The sequence below is a fragment of the Drosophila takahashii genome, chromosome 2L (genome assembly GCF_030179915.1).
Source record: "Drosophila takahashii strain IR98-3 E-12201 chromosome 2L, DtakHiC1v2, whole genome shotgun sequence".
Lineage (NCBI taxonomy): Eukaryota > Metazoa > Arthropoda > Insecta > Diptera > Drosophilidae > Drosophila > Drosophila takahashii.
Genome location: NC_091678.1, coordinates 21,034,526 through 21,055,324, shown reverse-complemented (window position 1 = coordinate 21,055,324; position 20,799 = coordinate 21,034,526). Strand labels below are relative to the sequence as shown.

Genomic DNA, 20,799 nt, shown 5'->3' with positions numbered 1-20,799 from the left:
AACATAAAGTAACCTTTTTAAGAGAGAACAATTTCTTTAACGGCGGATAAATAGTTTTTATTTCGTATATATATTCCCCGAACCCATCAAAAGAGGGGAAGATTCTTCTTGTTAGAGAGTGATTGTTTCCATGTATTGATCGAAAGACCTTGTGATTATTGTGTGGTCAGGTGCTAGATGTGTATCTGCCATAACAGCCAACCTGTATTTGTCACCAAAGCGATGCAGATTGAGGGATAGACAGGTCTTCGACTGTGGAGGTCGGAAGAGTAGAACGTCCTGGACTTTCTGACCCCAAGCCGATTGGAATTCATCAGTGGGTCCATAGATTTCAGTAATTGTGATTGGAAAGTTGTATGAGAAAAAGTTAATGAAAATTTTCGTAATAACATGGGGTAAAAGAGCTGTGAGAATGCTGTATTTTGTCTGGCCAATAGAAGCTAAGTATATTATGATCTGTTGCTTCCTGATTCGTTCAACAATATGATGAAGTTCCTTTGCATGATTTGCGTCTGGTTTTGCTAAAGGCAATTGCAAGAAGACTACTCCCCCAATATTTTCGGATTTATCCCCAATGCGATCTGTAAAATATCCTTTATCTATGGTCCTACAGGTGGTGTTAAGGAAATTGGGAACTTTTAAATCCCCTGAGAAGGTTTCAAAGTAGTCGTGCACAGCACCTGCTAAGCATGTTAAACTGAAATCGGATTCTCTGAGATCGTTGTTGAATTTTCCCTGATTGCGGTTCCTAAGTTGGGCGCCATTTATTGACCGCCCAAAAGAGACAATTTTCCTGCCGGCATAAGATTTTGTGTGCAGAATATTCAACTCCTTTGTTGGCTGTTCGAAAAGAACTTCGTAAATGTTTCTCGGCGCGTGGAAAAGCTCCCAAAGAATTTTGAAAAACTCCAACTGAGCGTAGAGCAAGAGTGGTACATATAAATGCAGTCTGGCGCAATAAGTTGAAGTATACGAAGTTTTACCCCTGATCAAAACATCACCGAAAGCCAAAAATTCACAGTAAATGTGATAGGGTAGAAGCAAAACATGATTGAGATTTAGACGCCAAAGAAATCGTGTCCAAACCTTGGCCAAATTAGTAGGCTGCAAACTGTTATAGACGGCATTTCTGGCCACCGACCAACTGAGATTCCGTTGTTGCAACTCCCTGTTTAAAAGCAATCGTATGGTTTGAAAACGACCTACTTGATTTCGATAGCTAACTGAACGTCTTTTGAGTTTCTTGAGCATTGAACGACTCCTCATATAACCCAAAATCACATTTACCAGGACTATTACTATCACAGAAGCCAACTGACTGATGTTTTTAACTTGAACAATAGATGAAGGTCCATCGGGAGTTTCGAGAGATTCAAATTCATAGATGAATTTCTGCCAGCGGCAAATGACAAGATGCATTATGTGACTAATCAATCTGCTGATGTGTTCGGGTTTTCGTACAAAACGGGCCAGTTGTTGATTTGAACTCTGGCCCAATCCATCGTTTAGAGACATCACTGTTTTCTTTTGCGGATCCTGGAGCAAAAGCATCTCACTCACATGCAGATCCTCCTCCTCGGCAATTATCAGGTGATGCAGTTTGATGAGGATATAATAGGGCTGAGAGGTGTCCGAGTTCGGGATCACAATCACCTGCCACTGCGGAAGATCTGAGGGAATATACTTGGTGGCGAGTTCGCTGACATACTCCTGAATGTTCGATTCTGTAACTGGACGTCCTCGGTATTTGTGGGTGCTGAGCAGGACGTGATTGTTGATGTTGAAGCCACTTTAAAGAAGTCGCAAATATTATTTATTATCGAGAATTTAGTACTATATTTATAGTTTGATCACTTACCTACTATCATTCACCCACGCATAATGTCCCCAACAAGGGACGAGCTTTTGACGCAGCTTAGGGAACCTTAGCATGCCAGTTTTATCCCGCAGATCAGTCAGATACTGGGCATAGGACATCTTGATTCTCTCGAAGTCACATTCTCCCTCCACTTGGAGCAGAAAGTGAAATACGCCCGCATTCTTCGGCGTGTCGATTAAAGTCCGGATCTTCTTGGACTTTGAGATGGTAAGGTTCGGGTACTTGATGCTCAGCACATAGTTGGATAGTTCGTTGACGAAGTGAGCGCCTGAAAATGTGAATAGGTATTTAAGATGCACAAATTAAATTGACCTTATTTGTGACTACCCCTAGTGGTACATAAAAATCTCGCGATTACCAAAAAAGCAATAAAGCATTTTAATGTTGAGTTTTCAGAATATTAGATACCCTGTTATTATAACTATAAAAAAATGAACAATGGACTAAAATTAACTTTTTATAAAAATGGAATCTAGAAAAAAACAGTGACATTATAATTTTTTGTAATATTTTTACGATATAAAAAAAATAATAAAGCATTTTAATATTGAGTTTCCAGAATTTATATACCTTGTAATTATAATTATGAAAAAATTAACAATTTACTAAGCGTACTTTTTATAAAAATTGAATCAAGGACCAACAGTGACATTATAATTGATTGTAATATTTTTACGATTATGATTAATTATTTTCAAAAGATTAACACCTCGAGCATAAGTAATTGGATTTAATGAGCTGTTTCGGGCCCCCTAAAAGTGCTTCTAGGCAGATTAATTTAATCAGTTCAAAAGTCTACGCCATAGGAATAAGCCATCATCCCCAGCGATTACCGTATATCAAACAGCAAAGACTGGGCTTATCAGTAGCAAAATTTTATGAGTAATTCAGTTGGTCAAGGTTCGCTTGGTTGATTGTCTGGGTTCCGCAAAGGTGCAACAGGTAATCTGTATTATTTATAAACAAAAAGCTTATCAACTTTCACTGCGACTCTCTGATTCCTTCTCTCTCTTCAGCCACCTTTATCTCTAGGGCTCCCATTAATAGATGATCCTGTGGCTGAGTGAGAATCGGTTAATCAACCCATGGATCGTTTATTTATATAGCCGGCCCCTTTTGAAGTTATTGATTTATGTGGCTTATCAGTGGGGCAGCGCGTGTCGCGGATCGATGATCATCGATCACTGCTGGGGATATGTCGAACACTTACATAGGAACGATAACAGCAATAGAGGCACCAGCATCAAAGCAATCACAAAGCAGAGCAGGGTCTTTAGTAACGATTTCAATTCCTGCCAGAAACTAAGAAACACAGAAGATTTAGAAACTCAGGTTTATTTAAAGTACTTAAGCAAATCTGCCAAAATCTACCTTGCCATATTTTCCGATTTCTAGAAAAGAATTCTAAGAAATTGACACTTTTAAGCTATATTTAGTATAGCTGCACTATATAGTATGTACACCTCCGATTCTTTACTCTGTCTTCGTATTTTTCCAGCAGCTCACACGTTCGCTTCTTCAAAAGTGTTCAACACAACTGATCATTATAGACGGAGCTTCGTGTGAGAATCACTTTATTGAGCGGCTTATCAGCTAATCGAAGCCGACTGCTCTTTCATTTGCACTGCAACAAAAAATTGATACGAAATAAATGCCGTTATCAGACTAAAGTGTTTGAATTAAGGTTTGGTCAATTTATAATTGTGCTAAGCAGTCTATTAAATAATGAGAAATTAAAGACGCATCTAAAATATTTTAAGATGTTAAGTGGTATTATTTCTAAAACGGGAGAAAGCTATAGTCAAGTACCTCGTTTTTTATAAATCCACTACTCAGATAAAGGAAGTGCGAGGGGGATGATGGTATCAGCGCCAAGCAACTGATTGCCATTCCATTATTCCATATCAAAATTTTATAATAAATCGTCCGGTTTAACAAGAATTTTACATGTAATTTTTTCAACATTTTTGGGACACAGGCCCCTTTTATACTACAAAACATGTAAATTCATAATTAAATTAATAAAACAAAATTTTTTAGTTCAACCTGGTGGTGGTTTTTTAAGTACCACTTACAGTCAAAAATGCAACTGCTTTAAAAATACAAAAATTTTAAATGGAAATGGCTAGAAAATAGTTAAATTTGGAATAGTTGTTGGCTATTTAAAAATCCCAAATTCCAAATCAGATTGAAAAAAGTTTAGAGGCTAAATAGTAATGTAGTTTTAAGTGGTGAACACGAAATTATTTTGTTTCGCTCTGCGAACCAACATTTTATGTTGTGCATAATTTTTATTTATAAGTAAAACTTATTCATATATCTTAATTGAAAACTTCAAGTTTTGCCTAATTTGTATGACTATTAATCACAAAATAACTGTTAAAAACTGCTATTGAATATGAAATATTTGGATTAGTGTATTTTTATGTTTGTTCGCCAAGACTTATTTCGTCCTTTTATTTTTTCGCTCTCTTGAGTTCGAAGTGCCCAGTGTTGTCGTCTTTGGGGTGCAATACAGGTTGTAATACAAGTTCGACGACTGGAAATGGAAGGAAAAGCTCTGCTCGTTTCGCAACACTGACTAGCAGTGAAACTCTGTCGTTTGCTGGCTTTTCACGCTGTCGGTCGTCGGTTTTTCCGGATTGTCCCTGCTCTTATTTCTGTGTTGGTGTCGCGTTGTTTCGACGTCCGTTCTGCTGCTTTGCATTCGAACGCCCCCCACCAGCCACGCCCCCCGAACAGCCCAACCGCCCCAATAATATCTGCGACGTGCGACTGTGTGAGTGTTTTAGCAAATGTTGAAAGGCAGTAGAAAAGGCAGTAAAGGCAGCATGGTCCAAATGGTGGGGCGAGGGGCGCGGTGGTTGGCAAATGAAAAGCCCGTGGAAAGCCGTGCATACTGAGTAATGATTTTCGTGCGAGTGTGTGAAAATGAAAATTGTTTTGCTGCGCGTCTTAAATGAAAGAGGGAGATATAAAATAAAGCCACAAAAAAAGAATGCGTGCAAAAAATAGTGCAAAATGTTTGAAGAAAACTAAAACGGAAAATCTAAAAGAAATAAAACCAGGAAATCACAGTTAAAATGCCAGCTTCCCGTTTTACACACACACATTCGAAAGGAAAACTGAAACCTGATTTTGGCCCATGAATGAACTAACATTAAGTTGTGCCGAAGAGGAAGAAACATCATCACCACCCCCGCCACCCACTCACACCAACACCATCAGTCACACACACACACATGTGCACAGGCAATTTTCAAAAGATTTTTGCTGGCCAAAAAATAAAGGAAATAGAAACGTGCCGCGCATTTGGAGGAGAAAAAATATATAAAAATACGTATAGCTGGAAAATAAAAAGGTGGGTCAAGTGTAAATTTATTTAACTAGTTGTATACACGAACACCCCACCCCCCGCAGCCAGCCCACCGAATTAACCACCCAACTCCCACACAAAAATCGTAGCATGCTTTCCAGCGTTTGCCCTTCGCTTGCCCAAAAAATATATCTCTGTTTGAGAGTGTGTGCGTGTGATATAGTTGCCTCCTTCCTGTTGTTGTCGTTGTTTTTGCCGCTGCCGTTTGTACATAAAAATAAATTATGGGCATGCCCCTAAAAATAGCAGCAGGAATTACAAGGAGCAAGGATCGCTCGGCTCCTGCAGCAGCATAAATCATTATGTAGCCAAATGTCAATATAACACTTTGGGCCTCACTCACACACTCCCCCATGGAGAAAGGATACTATGAGAGTAGAGTGTGCGTGTGTTCTAGTCTGTTTGTGTTGGTGCAAGGTTCACCATCTGAATTGGTTCAATTGAACCAAGTTCACTGATAAATAAAAAATAAATTATGCCTACATCATTTTCAAAAATTATATTGCAAATTTTCATAAAATTTGGTTTAACTAAAAGGCAAAATTGTGTTTAATTTGCTTAAATATTTTTTTTAACTGTAAGTATTACGCTCAAAAATATTTGTTTTGTAATTTATAAGTGGTATTAGTATTGCTTGGATATCATATTAATACCCTTATAATTAATACTTTATTACCCTAGCTAATTAACACTTATATTTATGAATACCTATTACCCTAACATTAATGATGCCCTTAGTCGGAAATACTTATAATTAACTTAATTAAGGTTGTTATTATTTGTTAGTTTTTGATTACTTCGAAGAACTAGTTAGTTTCTGTTTTTATATGATACTTTTTAGAACTTTTTTATAAATTATACCTTATTTAAGGAAAATGTACTGAATCGTATTTGATGATAATAAAAAAAATCAAAACTAAAAACTCAAAAAATCTTTTTTCAATAAAGATTGTTTTGAACCTCACACTCACACACACACAACGAAACACAGGAAGTGACAGCTAGGAAAAGCCAAGAAGAAGAAGAAGAGGAAGAGCAAGAGCACGGAGAAGAGGAAGCAGATAGGAAACTTTGTCTGTGAAAAATTCAGTCTGCAGCTATTTCACTTCCTTGAAATCCTTCGTCAGCCACAACAATAACTGTGGTGGCTCTCTCGCTTTTCCTCTCTCTCGTTCTGTCTGTTTTTCCATTTCGATTCTCTCCAAATTTTCCTCTTCACGCAGGCGCTTTTCAGCAGCCTCAACTCGTTCTTTCTATTTTTTCCCGTGTTTTTGGCTTGGCTCATTTGTTTATTTTTAGTTTGCTGTCATAGAACCTCATTTTATCCCACCCACACATGCGGAGTCTCTGTGTGCGTATGTAGCTGCAATTAAATGGCCCTTAGAAGCTCTGAGCCTTATTAATACGCCGAGATATTTGCCAAAGTTCTAAGTTGGCAAAGTCTTCTAATGCTCTTCCCTTTCTAGTTCGCCCCCTTGACTTTTCCCCTTTGCTGGAAATTTTTAAAAAATGAAACTGGTTCAAGGTCGACGAAACGAGGTTGTTGCACCGCCCGTTTACTACCAAATGGGAGAGGGCTTACGGATAATTAAATACAGTTGGGTTCGAACATGAATGTAATTGACCTAATAATATATGGAGCCTTTAAAATATCGATAATTTTTGGAAACTATTGTCGGAAATTACAATGCTTTAAAACAATATTCAACTATAATTAATTTGCCTTCGTAAATTTCAATAATATCTACAAACAATTTATTCGAATTCAGAACCTGATAAGCATAATGAAACTGTTTGACACATTTTGTATATATTCAATTTCGCGGATGGTGATAAACAACCCACTTGGGTGAGAAGTGAAAGGAAATGTGGTATTTAAAAATCAGTCAGTAAAAATGTTTTTTAAAAATTGTGAAATGTATATGTAATTTCTCCTAATATCAGGAGCAATTGGTATAAATGCGTCTTTTGAGGGTTTGATTTAAAGAGTGTAGACTGTAGGTGAAAGCTAGCTGCCGAGTCGGTCAGCATTTGGGGTCAGTTGGCATTTAATAGCTGTGTTTACGCAGCGGGGAAAAGCGAGCGAAGAAAATCCCAACAAAAGTGAAAATGCCGCGCTAAAGGGGCGGGGTAAAAACTAGGGGTAAGGGCTGAGTAGAAGGGGCTGGGGATAGAGGACCTTTCGCGTGCTGCAACGTCCATGAAATGACGAGGCCTTCTTGCCTTTTTTATGGAGCTCACGTGTCAGGGGACGCCCCGAAAAGCCCAGGTAAAAATGGTTTTAGTGACGAAGGGGGAGCAAAGGGGTGATTATTTCAGGAATCGCATAAACACATGATATGCTCAACAGACACACACACACAATATATATATAAACGCTCTGGGGCTCAGATGGCTAAGTATCCCTGTAGGAGCTTACGTAATCCCGAAACGTGAGCCTTAATCACTTTCTACTCAAAGTTTCGCAGGCGAGGGGTAAACGGGAGGAAGAACTGAAGTGGAGTTTATGCAAGAGTTCCCATAAGAGGATCATGAGTTGCCACTAAAAAGGGAATCCTTTTTCCAGGCACCGAGCACCTTTTAATTGAAATTTAAGCCGGGGGAGGACATGGCCTTGCATTAATTGATTTAAAAGTTTTCTTGATAGCATTAAGCGAATAGTTTACATAGATCACGCAAATAATAATATTAAATTAAATTATGCATTTAAAAGAACCCATTAAATTCATAGTCAGACACTTGTTAATATGTATAGATTTTACTATTACTTATTATGTACCTTGGATATTCATGGCATTCAACTAAATAAACTATACATTTACGGTTTTCCTATTTTTATCCTAATAGAATAGGGAAATTCAGCTGTAAAATCCGCTTCCTGTCCCTTACTTACATTTGGAATTCTGAGCACTGGCGTTCGGCAAACATTTCATTTCTCCTGTGATTTGGCGTGCCATTACCGTTAGTCACGTGCTCGCACCACTGAACCACCTCACCGCCCAATTCCGCCCACTACTCCCCGTTCCGTTCCCATTCCAACCTGGAATCCCTGGAGTCAGGTCCCGCATTCGGGACTCGTTGTCCTTTTTATGTGTGGCCTGGCAGCCTGGCGTTGCCTTAATTATCCTGGCATTGGTAATTATGCGACACAAAACAGAAGTGGGGACATACATTAAACAGCAGTTTAAAGAGGCAGGGAGAAATAGGAAACGAAGAAGGAAGGAATCTGTAAGGCACTCGAAAAAAAGTTATTGCTAGCAATTTTCTAAACTTTTACAAAAAAAAGTTAATATTGATTTTAATATTTAATATTTTTACAGTAATTTTTTAATTATCAAAAAACAATTCGGTTGAAATATTATTAAAATATGTTAAGAATCTATTAAAACATTTTAAAAACCATACCTATAATCCTTTTGGTATTCACTTCAAATCGCGCTTCAATCAATTCATTTAATTTCTCTTTTTCTAAAAAGTTCCTTACAAGGAACTTTAATTTATATTGAAATTCCGAGTATTTCTTGCTGTGCTAAAAAATTCAAGACTAAGGGGCAAAAAGGATTCTGCATTTTAATTGAAAATAGCCGCCAAGTGTCGCGACCCGGAAACGGAAGTTAGAAGGCGACAGGTGCCAGGCACCTCTGAGCCCGTTCCCAACATTTCCCCACTTTTGGAAGCCTCTTTCCCCTGATGAAATATTCATTTGTAATCGATAATTCCGCAAAAGAGCAAACATAGAGAAACATGCGGCGGCATAATAAGTAGGAAAAGGTCCCAGTTTTCCGCTTCTCCCCAGTTTTCCCCTGCATTTTCCAGCCGCATTGAATGCCGCCACGAATCGAGGACGATAGTCAACTTGTCTGCATTCAGCAACAACACCAAAAAATATTGCCAAAAAACATGAAAAAGTTCCAATATTTTAGCTAAAATGTATACCCAGCTCGTCCTCGGACCTTCGAGGACTATCCGACATTTGCCCTATGCCATATTTTATTGTTACAGCTCACTTGGCCGTTAAATTTTCCTGGAAGAACAGTTTGTGTTTCGCATATAAGTCAATACATTTTAAATTCATAAAGTTTTAGCTTGGAAATGAAAGTTTACGTATACTTAATAATTTTATTCTTGAGAGTAAACAATTTTTAAAGTCTATTAAGTGTTGTAAGTGTAAGTGTTTAAAATTATAACTCGTAATCTTAATATTTTTGTGGAAAACAAAATCAAAAATAATTGCGAATCTTTTGACAAAATAGAAGCTATATTTTATACTTCGTTTTAAAAGGAAATTTACAGAAAATGTTAAATTGTTAGTAAGTTATAAAAGCGTTATATTATTGAAAAATAAATTGTTATTTATATTTTCATTATATAATACGTAAAATTCTTAGTTCAAGTTTTAATTCCAAATGATCAAAGCAATTCTTTTAATTCAAAAGGAATAAATTCATTTCATAGCTCTGCTCACAACCTTTTTTACTTTAACCGCATTTCAACTGCTCTCATTGCATTGACAAATCATTATGGTAATCTATATTAAAACCAAATTGCCATACAACGAGCCCAACGGACATCGTCCGACCGACCGAACCCCATTAAAAATTCTATTAAAAGTTATTTACGGCAACTTTGGTCCATTGAATGCGACAAAAGTTGCACACGGCCTGCCTGCCACAGCGTGTGTGTGGTGTTTGTATTTGGGGAGGCACTCAACTCAAACAAAAAGCAACAAGAACCCGAAAGCATTGTCTATGCACGTTCATAAATAAGAAATGCAGCCGGGCCCACGTCGAGTGTCCAACCCTTGCAGCTCGCCCCTTTCCCTTTTCCCTTTCACAGGGCCCCTACTCTGTTCCCTCCGAGTCTAAACGCCAATTCCAATCCCCTTCATTGACAATAAATTTGCATACACAGCACTTGCACTTCCTGCAGACGTTGGGCTCAAAGGGAGCTGAAAGTCTGAGCCCAACAGGAAGCCAAGTCAGTTTACATGCAGATCAGCATAATTGATTTCAAATTGAGCACTGGCAAAAACGGTAATTTATAATATTAGGTAAGGAGCTTTAGAGCTCATATAACAGATTTTTACTCCATAAATTCGGAACGGTTTCCCTAGTTTTAATCCCTTAAGAAATTGATAAGGGTTGTATAATTTTACTTTTATTTTAAAGAGTCTAGGGGAATAATAATATTTATAATATTTCTAAAAAATATAAAAAGTCTTACTACATAAAATAAAAATAAGCCTAATTTCATTTAGACAAACAGTTAAGTCTGCTCGCCATTAGCAAAACTCTATTTAGCACTCAATTCGATAAATTAAAAATTTTTAAAAAAATTATTATTCCGTTCAAAATTTGTTTCCATCTCAAATTAAATTAAATGGTCTAATAAACTTATTGAATTTTAACGACCATGTGCTAAATCAATATTTGTATTTTTGCATTTAATTACGCATGTTATAAACAGTGAAGTGGGAATACAGGCAAGTAAATTGGATAAAATATTCGTTTAATAATAACACTGTGCAGCATTTTTAGTGCTTTTTAAATTTAACTCGATGGATGCTATATTTTTGGATTCGTTACGAATTCCTAAGTTAAACTGCGTTTTCCGAAAAGTTCCCCGACGCAAGGATTCTTAGCAAAAGGACCTCAAAGTTCGAAAAATGCTGAAATTGGACAACTTTCCAGAGCTCTCAGAGACAAACGGATGCATTGTTTGATTTGATGTTAAAGTTTTTTAAAAGATACACTTTTTATCTTTCAAACCCCATACTTAGAATAATTTTAGGATTTTTATTAAGGGAGAAACAAATTTTAGAAAACATAGTCAAAAAACATAAAAGCATACAACTGCGGTCAAAATAGTAGTAGTGTTGCCGCCCTGTGTTTTTAAAAGTTTGTTGTTGTAATTTATCTTTTCCTGGTAATATTGTATCGATTATAATTGTACTAATGACTAATTGAGATAAGAAAAGTGACAACAAAAAAACTTTTAAAAACACAGGGCGGCAACACTACTACTATTTTTACCGCAGCTGTAAGTTTTTTAGTTATTTGACTATGTTTTCTGAAACTTATTTCTGCCTTAAAAAAAATCCTAAAATTATTCTAAGTATGGGGTTTGAAAGATAAAAAGTGTATCTTTTAAAAAACTTTAACATCGAATCAAACCATGCATCCATTTGCCTCTGAGAGCACTGGAAAGTAGGCCAATTTCACCATTTTTCAAACTTTGAGGTCCTTTTGCTAAGAATCCTTGCGTCGGGGAACTTTTTGGAAAACGCAGTTTAACTTGAGAATTCGTAACGAATCCAAAAATATAGCATCCATCGAGGTAAATTTTTGATGCTGCATAGTGTAATTTCTTTCCGTGTGTGAAATTAAGCGCACAAAACGGGTGACAAAAACTTAAAAAGAGGGGCTGCAGGTGAAGGGTTTAATGTCTGGCAATCGATGGGCAAATTGGATAAGATAGGGCATGTCCTTTGCGAGAGATGTGCCGACAAGGACTCTCATTAGGCACTCGAGCAGCATCGGGAGATTATGTGCAGCGATAATAGACAGAGATAAGGGCGTGGATAGGGGGCGGTTGGGAGGACGAGGACACGAGGGGGCATGGGCTAAAAACCCAGACCGGAGGCTGAGGACATTCGGGCGCTAAAACTAGAGCAAGGACAACACGAGCAGCACTAGCAACAAAAACTTCACGAAAACTAGAGAGAGAGAGAGGGAAGGATATTCGGCCAGAAAGAGAGAGAACAAATTGTTACATTGCTTGTCCTGAGAGGGAAATACCTACACACAGATGTGTGTTGGTGCCATTCTGACCCCCCACCCCAGCCACATCCACCGCTCTTCCTGTCCAGCTGCATTTCTCATGTCCTGCTGTTCGGAGTCCTTGTGCTGCTGCTAAAACAACAAGGAAAACATTGGGAAAAGCAGCAGGACAACTGACAACAAGGAGCATAAGCTACCTTCAGCTGTGTCCTGATTATGACAGCTCAAGGAAAATGCGGCCGGACAGCTGAAAATTGTTGAAATTCTCCACGGAGTTGGGCTTTCATGTAGCTCACACATTTACACATTCCGCATGTCTGTGTTAATTGCCAAAGTATTAGTCTGTGTGTGTGAGACTGACATAAAAAAATACTCGGCAGAAATTCATTGCATACCCAATGGGGCGAGGAGAAAGCAGGGCGATGTCGATAGGGAAAACCGAGATAGAAAACTGGGAAAAGGGAGAAAAACGGCACAAAAACCAATTCCATTTAATTTCCAGTTGGCAGCCACATCATCTGGTAGGTAGACTATCGAAGCCTCGCATCAAACGCAATTAAAAATAATAAATGAAACAATGCGGGCTAAAACCACCAGCCAAGGTACTCTAATGGGAATTTTCATGATTAATGAATAAGGGAAAATAGTTTCAGGGTATTTAATGAATGATAATACAATCGGCAATAGTGCAATAGTTTGCAATAGTGATTTAATAGAAACTTTAAGAGGCGTCAAAACTATTTCATTAAATATGTGATGTGATCTCGTTTTAAATATTTTTAACAATTATTAAAGAAATATAAATAGTCCTCATACAAATGTTTCACGTTAAACTGTTTCTGCGTAGAAACGTTCCCTTACATTGCCATCATCATTTTGATTTTCCCTTTTTGCTACCTTCATATCACACGATAAAGTTACCCTTCCGCATCGCTAAAGCTCCTCCTTTCTTTATTTTCTTGGAAAGTTATCGCATCCCACAGGCAGGGAAAGCGTATTCAGATTGGCAGCACCCTGGGGGGTTTTCCCGCGGCGCGTTTTTACTGCGGCCCACATGGCGTATGAGTGACAGCCAGGCAGCGGCAGCGACGACTTCAAAGTCGTCGACGACTCATATCAAATTACCGTTATGGTTATGCACAGGCGTGGTAATGGAGGGGGTGGTGTTACTCGGAGGGGGCAGGGGAGACATGACATCTAATGAGCGTCGGGGGCAGTTATCAATTTCGACAGCATAGCGAATGGGGCCAAGTCTTCAGCACTCATTTGCTGTCGTTTTCCCTTTATACGCATGTTTTAATTAAAATATAATACAAAATATTATAAAACTAAAAAATACATAAAATATATTTGTAAGCTACACACACAAAAAAATTTGTCAAAAAGACCCCAACCACAAAAAAATGGTCACTTTTGTCAAGGATATATGTGTGTATTTGTTGTTGTGAAAGTAACTATTTACTTAGTAGAATTGACTATTTCTGTTGCAAAATTAATATAAGTGGGATTTTTTTGGAAAAAATACGGAGGTTAAAATATTCAAATATTATTTTAAGTTAAAAATATTTTCAATGTGATTGAATCAAGTTGATTTAGGTGTACTTACACTGCTCATCTTAGCACTTAATTTACTTTTCTCTTCTGACCACTTTGTTCTGATATTCAAATAATTTAACCGTCCAATTGTTACTATTTCTCATAGTTATAAAAATGTTTCTAACTATTACTTTTTTTAATCTTTGCAGCTACTAAGATAATCAAAGGAGAAAAAGATACAGCTACGGAGGAAAGGTAGAGACCGAAATACCCGGAGAGAAAGAGAGAGAGAAAGAAGACGTGGGCGCGCAGTTTTTGAAAGTTGAGGGGCAACCATCGGTGATGTGGGACACATCCCGCCACGGGCAATGCAACAACCCCAACGTTATATACCGTCTGTATCTGATCTATATGGCACGGACGAGATAGAACTGCTGCTGGACGAGATTCGGGAGCTGGAGCTGGAGCCGGTCTGCTGTCAGCTGGACGATGAGCAGGACTTTGAGATAGCTGGCAGCAGGGCCGGCGAGCTCTCCCACTCGCACTCGCACTCGTTGTCCCTGGAATCCCCCCTCGGAACCTGCACCTCCTGGGACTCCCATGCCAACTACAAGCAGAGGGGCGGCCACACCCCCCTGCCCTGGGGCGTCGCCCTCCACTGTGATCCGCAACACTTGAAATCGCCTACAGGGATTGTGCGCATACTATTGGTGGTAAGCTTTATGAAAAATAAAATTAAGGGAATGGGAAAAAATTTTTTATTTATTTATATGATTAGTAATGTTTATAAAACTAAAACTAAAAAACTTTCTAATAGTACTAGCTGCTATAGATATTATAAATTGTCCGCACTATGTAATAGCATTATTGTATACTTGATAAGATTGTTTTATTTTATCTAATAATATTCATTTAAATTTTTAAAGTTCCTAAATTTTTGAAATTGAGTTTTTAAAATTATGAAACTTTTAAAATTCCTTGACCTATCGATTTTTAAATACCTTTATTCCCTATTTAACAGTTATCCTCGGCCGCCTGTCTAGCCTGCGAATGTTCCGCGGGCACCGTACAGGTGGGCCTCTTTCTACTGCCACTCATCGGACGCCTGAGGCTGATGGTCTTTTGTGCGCTCTTTTCGCTACTCATCACATGTCTCATGCTCTTTCTGGATATATCGCATATAGCTCTCATGTTCCCATTCAATTGGACTAAAGTGGTAAGTGAAGATGCTAAACTATATCTTACAAATATAAATAAAAATTTAAAACTTATTTCTTCAATCAGAATACGTGGATGTACCTGAGTATTGGTTTGATATTTATTTTGAGCTCCACGCTGCTTGTTCACATGGTGCTCTATGCCACAGAATACACATGGGTATCCAAGCATTCCAAGGACACACTGCTGGCCACTGGCGTAAGATTTGAATATTAGAGAAACCCCTAAATATAGATGACTTATATGTTTTTCTTAATATTAGATTATTGGCTATTTGTGCGCCATGGAGGCATTTCTTCTGTCGGGCATCGCATCCTGGCCATGGACTCAGTACCGTCAGGTGCCCGACGATGCCAGCGAATTGTTTATCGAGGATCGCGAGATGACGCCGATGAGTCCCATTAACTGTAGCACCGATATGCAGGCGACGCCATATCATCACAATGGCAATGCGACATCGTCGGATCTATATAACCAACAACAACAACAATCGTCCTATAATCAAAAGCCTTATATACCTGGTAAGGGAAAATCTAATTTTTGGATATATCATTTTAGATGGGTAATTAATAATCTCGACTTGCAGCCAAACGACCCAATGAGCTCAACAATCAGCGTCCAGCATTGGGTCACACACAAACCGCACGGTCGAAACCCAATCAGCGCTATAGAGAGGGCTACCACTATCACACATCCCGCCAGAGTCCCACTTTCGTGCTGGGCGATGATCAGGGTGCCGGTCCATCCACGTCCCGTTCCAATGATAATTCTAGTGCGTGATAGTTTTTAAATCCTCTGCCAGAAGAACAGCGATGAGAACTCGACCGACCAGGCGACCGAGGAAAGGGAATAATTACAGAGAAAATTGGAGAAAATAATTGGAAGCATGTTGAAGCATTTGGGTCAATGTAAGAAGTGAACAAAACAGAAAACAAAATTGTTAATTAGTTTAAAACCACAAGCAAAACTCGTCGGGATTAGAAGTTGAGACACCAACAGAGAAAATATTTAAGCAGCCGAGCAAAGCAAACAATAATAAATTTAATATATATTGTGTGTGTATGTGTACTACAAGCCGAGAGAGAAATTTAAAGAATTTAAACAAGAAATTTGAAACGAAGATCAACCTGATCGACGCCCATTTGATTAGTTATACGAACACCAAAACCTTCGAAATTGGTCAATGTTGAGCTATAACTATAAAAAAATAAAATTCAATTGGTAAAAATACGGTATCAAGGTAAAGCGAAAATTGCAAGCAAAATTGAAGATTAGAAATTACAATGAGCATGGAAATGGAAATCAACTTGTTATAAACGTAGTTTTGCTTATTTTTTAATAAAAACAAATAATTCAAGAAAAACGAAACAAAATGGGTTTTCAAAACTGGGTTATAGTGCGGATGAATTTTATTTTACAGGTCTTTTTGTTCAAATTAAATCACTCTTATTAGTGCAACAATTTTATTGTTTAATGTAGATATTTAAAAAATGCATAAATCAGACTTAATTTTACTTCAATCCCAGATCCTTTTCAATGGTGTGCGAACACACAGCCATCATCTGATCCTTGACGCTGACAAAGTTGCGAATAGCAGCAGGCTTAGCTTCTGGCCAACCCGCCAAATCACGATAGATAGGGCGGCAGAATTTCATGCGGAAATTCGAGTTAGCAAATTCCAGAATCTCATCCAGACGCTTGATCAAACGGGCACGAATAATCAAACGGTTGAGACGGAAGCGAATCTCGGCATTTTTAGAACTCTTCAAGTTGTAAGTCGACTCCAGAAGCTCAATTTTACGCTCGGTCAAGTCAAGAATATCCTTGCACTCGATCAGTTTGCCCAGGAAATCAATCAGCTGGTGAATGGAAATGTTCTTCTTGATCTCTGCGCTATCGGCCAGTTCAGCGACAGTCTTGGTGCTCCAGAGACTGGCCAGTTCCTTGGTCACGTTGGCCAGCGAATCGTCGAATCTAAAATAATTTAAAAAATAAAAATAATGGCTTAATTTTCTCAACAGAAAATCTTACTTGGGAATAATTGGCGGCATTCCCTCGGTGGTTAGCCACAAATCCCAGTCGACCGCACTTAGTTTGTCCTTCTTGTCGGTATCAATAAAATAATCATACAAAGCACTCTTGAAATCATTGGTCTCGATCGATTTGTAGGCGAATTTCTTCAGGTAATCCCTCAGGAAAGGCTCAAAAACGGTCGGGCCGCCAAACAAATCCTCCAAGTAACGCAGGAATGTGGAACCCTTGATGTAAGGCACTGAGGAGAAAGCATCATCGGGTCCACAATTGGATAGATCCACTACCAGTTTGGTCAGCTCGGGTGTCTTGTCGAGTTGTGTGCGAATGCACTCCTGCAGATCAGTGAGATTACTGAGCATCTTGAAGTCCAGCTCCTTGGCGCCCTGCATTCTTCCCACGATCTTGGACTCCACGAACACAGTGAAGCCCTCGTTCAACCAGAAGTGCTCGAAGTTCTTGTTGGTCACCAAATTGCCAGTCCAACTGTGGGCAATCTCGTGGGCCACAACGTCGGCCAGAGATTTATCGCCGGCCAAAAGAGTTGGAGTCACGAAAGTCAGGCAGGGATTTTCCATGCCACCGTAGGGAAACGATGGAGGCATCACCAGCAGATCGTACTGCTTCCAAACGTATGGACCACACAAATCAGATGCAGTTTTCAGCATGGTGGCTGTTTCGGAAAATTCCTCGGCACAGGCATCCACAATAGCCTCCTCTGCCCAGACATTTGAGTTTTCTCCCAGCGGGCGGGAAACTAATTTTCCAATGGCAATGGCCACCAAATAGGCGGGAATGGGAACCTCCTGCTTGAATTGAGTTTTTCCAGCCTCCTTTTTATCGATGAGGGCGCTCATCAAAGCCGTCAGCTCACTGGGATGCTCCACGGTGGCATCGTAGGTGAACTTAACAGCCGGCGTATCCTGGCAGGGAATCACCGAGCGGGCATGGATCGCCTGGCACTGGGAGAACATGTAGGGATGCTCCTTGCCCAAAGTCTGGGTGGGATTCAGCCACTGCAATCCACTGGCGCTGCTCGACGTCTCGTAATCGATGCGAACATTGAGGCTATATGAAGTGTTTAAGATTATTTATGAGCTCCATATAGATTAGATTATCTACCGATGTGGTTTTACCTGCCCTTAGCCGTTCCAGATGGCAATTCCAGCGTTAGCTTCTGACCAATATCATCGATGGCATCGCTAATAAAGTAGTTGATTGGTAGTTCACTGCCTCCGGCCAGCAACGTGGCATTGGTAACATTAATATCACGAACATCCAGGAGCTAAAATTAAATATTTAATATAATATATGGGGTTTGTATTAAAAAATCCCAAAATTTCTTTATATATGTATGTATCTGGCTTATTTGCCATTAAACCTTTATGATAGATTTTATAACTATGCACTAGACTTTGTGTTATTATCCCAGTCTCGAAACGTATCCTTTTTATCCCATAATAATTTTTAAAATTTAGAAAACAGATCCATTTAGTACTCACAATCTTATCAAGATTAGCAGTCAGAACTTTGAAGCGATGTAGCACACTTCCTTGAAGTTTGGTGGCCTCAAAATCGACTTTCCAGTTGAGAACACTGTGCTCCGTGGTGATCAAATCCGGTTGGGAGTAAGAGCTAGGATCAACGTTTCCCAAGCGACCCATATTGCGCTTCTGTATCTGGTAAATCGGAAGAAGTTTGTGTGAAGTGCACAGGCTGCGAGTGGATACTGAAAAATAATAGAAGAAAAAAATAAGTTTAAATACTTTACTTTCTGCGATAATGCTTATCGTTCAAGACAATAAAAATCGGCAGCAGATAAGCCAAAAGCTGTGTTTAAATTGTACCAGCAGTGGGTGGTTTTAGATAATTCCGTTCAGTGATGACCGCACTTTCAGTATACTATATATTTGAGTCGTAGGCGTCGTCGCCCGAGATGGATACAAAATGAAGCAAACAGAAATGAGATGAATAAATTGCAATTCACTGCCACACAGCCGGTAAACATAAGGGTTGTCGAGAGTCCAAGAAATTTAATAAATAATATTTATTTAATAAGTCCAGTGATTGAAAAAAAAACCCTTAAAAAATGTTAAAAACCGCGTTTTTTGTTTATATATGATTTCATTTAATTTTGTTTAAATATTATAGTCTACCAAAATTAAGTTGACATTTAACAACCTGGCATCCCTTGCTAACAGTATTGCCAACCCAAAAAAAGGTTAGCTTTTAAAGTAGGTGAAGTCGCCATGTTGATACCGTGCAAAAATATTACTGATATTAGTACCTACAATAAATATTTTAGCGAACTAGGATATGAGTTATATAAGTTTCTTTTTAATGTTCTAGTAATAAAACAAAAAATATAACAATATTTTTTTCATATTTTGTATTTATCTTAATTACAATGCTTTTCAAACAACGAATCAACGCAAAATGTAATCCTTTGGATAATCCATAATGTTGGGGAAGTTCTCGAGCGTTTCCTTGTCGATGTGATCCAATCGCTGGGGAATTGTGCGCGGTGTGCGGATCTGATTCGTGACATTCTGCAGGATTTCCTCAGGCACTTGATCATCGGCGAATAAATGCAATCTCTGCATGGTGTGTCTGCGCTGCAGATTTCCGTGCATTGAATTATAGACAGCCTTTTTCATCACCATCGTGGGATCCTTTTCGTGCAGCTGCCACGCCAGGGTCCAAGAGGCTCCTCCAGGATATCCGGTGTGGTGGAAATAAACCCTTTTAACCCACTCGTCGCCGGGCAGCGCGATTTCCCGCGTATTGATCAGCACCACATGGTCACCGCAGTCATCTGGAAAATTGCATTTTCGGGTTTTAATTGTATCACCATTGAGGATAACTTGCTTAACCTAAAAGTACAATAATCGCTGGTCAAAAAGGGCATTATAACCAAAAAGTAATTCAGTTGCAGTCAAAATAGTAGAGTTTTTATTTAAGAAATTAGGAAAAAATCTAGCTTACACGAAATTTCTAAAATTAGTTACTTGAAGCAAACAAATTCTTAAATACAATTACAGTATTACTACTACTATTTTAATCGCAAACTGAATGGTCAAATAATTACCATTTTTAAGAATTCATTTATTTGTTTTCATTTTATACTAGAAGCACCAGCAACAACAACAACAACAACGAAGAAAACACGCCGGTGATGTAATGAAATGCGTTTAAAAAAACGCCAGTTTCATAAACTTATTGGATAAAGTCTAAACAAAAACTTAGATCGGCGGATAATACTTACTCATGGGATGATATATTGGCTTTTGCAGGCCCATTAAATGGGTTTTAACCAATTTAGCGGACTCGAAGGGATTCTGCCAAGTGCAATCGTAAATGTGCCAAGTGCGTGCGAACGTTGCCCATTGCTAAATTAAAGGGAAATTTAAAGGATTAGCGATTGCAGATCGAAGGTAGAACACATACGCACCTGCACACGCTTGGCAATAGACATTTTGGACGATTTTTAATTGAAAAATTTACTTAAAAGAAAATAAATAATTTCTCAGCTGGTTAGCGGTGGGAAAACCAAAATGTCATCGATTTTTCAAAGCATCGATAACATAATACTCAATAAACAGTCACGAGATGTCAGGAGGGTGTCCTCGCTGGCCTAGCGGAGTCACACTCCTTATATTTTTTTGCGACCGTTTGGAAGTGTGTGGTATATTTTTTCAAAATATGTAAAAGCCAAGCATAGAGTAAGAAAATATATAGAGACCCCATTTGCTCTGCCCGAATTCAAGGTCAAGTTCGTTGCGAAAATCGATTTATGCCAATTTCTAACGCATCTCATGTTCAAAATTCCACCGTTCCCCTGTCGCCGCGAAATAACCGACGTTACCTTGACTCACATTCTTGTTGAAGTATTCTTTTGGTATATTCACAAAATATACCAACAAAAATTATAAGGAGGATGTCTTTGTTGACTTAGCGGAGTCTCGCACCGACATGGCGTG

The 20,799-nt window shown here is 38.6% G+C and overlaps 3 protein-coding genes across 5 annotated transcripts; 1 reads left to right on the top strand and 2 right to left on the bottom strand.

Moving 5' to 3' along the window:
* Positions 1-31: 31 nt before the first annotated feature.
* On the bottom strand, positions 32-3,396 carry LOC108060484 (uncharacterized). Its single transcript, XM_017146187.3, has 4 exons — positions 3,251-3,396; positions 3,090-3,181; positions 1,859-2,147; positions 32-1,789 (listed from the first exon to the last, which is right to left on the bottom strand). The coding sequence occupies exons 1-4, from the start codon at positions 3,256-3,258 to the stop codon at positions 112-114; spliced, it is 2,067 nt and encodes a 688-aa protein (XP_017001676.2). The 5' UTR covers positions 3,259-3,396; the 3' UTR covers positions 32-111.
* A 1,084-nt stretch (positions 3,397-4,480) lies between these two features.
* LOC108060516 (uncharacterized) lies at positions 4,481-16,161 on the top strand. Its single transcript, XM_017146231.3, has 6 exons — positions 4,481-5,240; positions 13,780-14,283; positions 14,592-14,786; positions 14,855-14,986; positions 15,051-15,309; positions 15,375-16,161. The coding sequence occupies exons 2-6, from the start codon at positions 13,939-13,941 to the stop codon at positions 15,566-15,568; spliced, it is 1,125 nt and encodes a 374-aa protein (XP_017001720.1). The 5' UTR covers positions 4,481-5,240; positions 13,780-13,938; the 3' UTR covers positions 15,569-16,161.
* LOC108060514 (large ribosomal subunit protein uL13m) lies at positions 16,162-20,426 on the bottom strand. Of its 3 annotated transcripts, XM_017146226.3 has the most exons (6): positions 20,271-20,423; positions 20,085-20,208; positions 18,322-18,548; positions 17,956-18,104; positions 16,820-17,887; positions 16,162-16,762 (listed from the first exon to the last, which is right to left on the bottom strand). In XM_017146226.3, the coding sequence occupies exons 1-6, from the start codon at positions 20,292-20,294 to the stop codon at positions 16,300-16,302; spliced, it is 2,055 nt and encodes a 684-aa protein (XP_017001715.2). In that variant the 5' UTR covers positions 20,295-20,423; the 3' UTR covers positions 16,162-16,299. The 3 variants fall into 3 exon arrangements, with proteins under 3 accessions (XP_017001715.2, XP_070071240.1, XP_017001719.1); XM_070215139.1 differs by lacking the exons at positions 20,085-20,208; positions 20,271-20,423 and adding an exon at positions 18,667-18,912; XM_017146230.3 differs by lacking the exons at positions 16,162-16,762; positions 16,820-17,887; positions 17,956-18,104; positions 18,322-18,548 and adding an exon at positions 19,212-19,634 and having other exon boundaries at positions 20,271-20,426.
* Positions 20,427-20,799: the final 373 nt, after the last annotated feature.

What these genes read in the sequence shown, in the direction of transcription:
- LOC108060516 (XM_017146231.3), top strand. Translation starts at nt 13,939, where the DNA reads ATGCAACAACCCCAACGTTATATACCGTCTGTATCTGATCTATATGGC. An exon ending in TTGTGCGCATACTATTGGTG is followed by an intron (nt 14,284 to 14,591) that starts GTAAGCTTTATG and finishes CCTATTTAACAG; the next exon opens with TTATCCTCGGCCGCCTGTCT. An exon ending in ACACACTGCTGGCCACTGGC is followed by an intron (nt 14,987 to 15,050) that starts GTAAGATTTGAA and finishes TCTTAATATTAG; the next exon opens with ATTATTGGCTATTTGTGCGC.
- LOC108060484 (XM_017146187.3), bottom strand. An exon ending in ATTGCTGTTATCGTTCCTAT is followed by an intron (nt 2,148 to 3,089) that starts GTAAGTGTTCGA and finishes TCACATTTTCAG; the next exon opens with GCGCTCACTTCGTCAACGAA. An exon ending in GCGTGGGTGAATGATAGTAG is followed by an intron (nt 1,790 to 1,858) that starts GTAAGTGATCAA and finishes ACTTCTTTAAAG; the next exon opens with TGGCTTCAACATCAACAATC.
- LOC108060514 (XM_017146226.3), bottom strand. Translation starts at nt 20,294, where the DNA reads ATGTCTATTGCCAAGCGTGTGCAG. An exon ending in CTATTGCCAAGCGTGTGCAG is followed by an intron (nt 20,209 to 20,270) that starts GTGCGTATGTGT and finishes CCTTTAATTTAG; the next exon opens with CAATGGGCAACGTTCGCACG. An exon ending in ATGCCGCCAATTATTCCCAA is followed by an intron (nt 16,763 to 16,819) that starts GTAAGATTTTCT and finishes AAATTATTTTAG; the next exon opens with ATTCGACGATTCGCTGGCCA.